This window comes from Octodon degus, unplaced genomic scaffold, assembly GCF_000260255.1.
Source record: "Octodon degus isolate 3935 unplaced genomic scaffold, OctDeg1.0 scaffold00156, whole genome shotgun sequence".
NCBI lineage: Eukaryota > Metazoa > Chordata > Mammalia > Rodentia > Octodontidae > Octodon > Octodon degus.
In genome coordinates, this window is record NW_004524732.1 from 6,135,099 (window position 1) to 6,136,099 (window position 1,001).

At 56.6% G+C, this 1,001-nt stretch overlaps 1 protein-coding gene across 1 annotated transcript in view; it reads left to right on the forward strand.

The window, feature by feature from the left end:
- The first annotated feature begins 632 nt into the window (after window positions 1–632).
- Mei1 (meiotic double-stranded break formation protein 1) overlaps window positions 633–1,001 on the forward strand; it is a 100,932-nt gene continuing 100,563 nt past the window's right edge. Inside the window, exon 1 of the mRNA XM_004642606.1 lies at window positions 633–806. Within this exon, the coding sequence (XP_004642663.1) occupies window positions 633–806 (174 nt within the window). The remainder of the gene's footprint in view (window positions 807–1,001) is intronic.

Below are 1,001 nucleotides of genomic sequence, written 5' to 3' on the forward strand. Positions count from 1 at the left end.
CTATATAGCCAAGACTGGCCTTAAACTTTTGATCCTCCCGCCTCAGCCTCCCAAGTGGTGGGATTACAAGTGTGTGACACAATACCTGGATTAGCCTACATATTAAATAATTTCTTAATTTAAAGGGATTACAGTTAGGTAATATATGATGTATTATACACAGTTATAAACATATACTGTATTTAAAATACATTGGCTGAACATGGTGGAGCACGCCTATGATCCCAGGACTTAGAAGAACACCATGAGTTGGAGGTCAGCCTGGGTTACATAGTGAAACGCAGACTCAAAAAACTAAAATAAGACGTCCCAGCCAGCCCCTCTCCTTTTTTTTTTTTTTTTTTTTCTTTTCCCTCTCCTTTCTTTTTAAGGCCACTTCATAAATGCTTTCCCATTTCAATGTAGCAAAGACCAATTCCAGCAGGTTCAAAGCGCAACCACTTTGGATACCCCTGCGCTGGCTCCAGCGTCAACACCCCCGAACCTCAAGCATCTCTGCAGGCAGAGGTGGCGCGAACTCGGCCCGCGCAGGCGCGTTACACACGCTCAAGGGCGCGCCGCGCTTGCTTCCGAGTGCGCTTGCGCACACGCTGCGCGGGAAAAGGCGCAGCGCGGCGGTGTGAGCGGCGGACATGGCTGTGAGGCGGTCGCTGGCTGCTTGCTCTTCAGGACTCCGGAAGGACGAAGACGCTGTGCCTGTTCAGGAAAGAGCACACTGCCGACATGACCCGCGCTGGCAGCTGCCGGTGTCGCCGCGCCTCTGCCTGGCCTGCATGCTGGAGCTGCTGCCGGAGCCCGCGGTGTCGGTGCGAGCGAGCGTAAACCACCTTCCCCGAGACCCGGCTCGGGCGCTTGCCTCACCCCAGGGCCGCCTCCGACAGCCCCTCGCCTTCGCGGCCACGCAGTCGGCCTACCCCAGCCCGGGTCGCCCGCGGAGCCCTTCTCCAGGGTGCACCCTGACCCTGCGCTGTGCAGAGTGGCCGCCCGGGACCCCTCGGGGA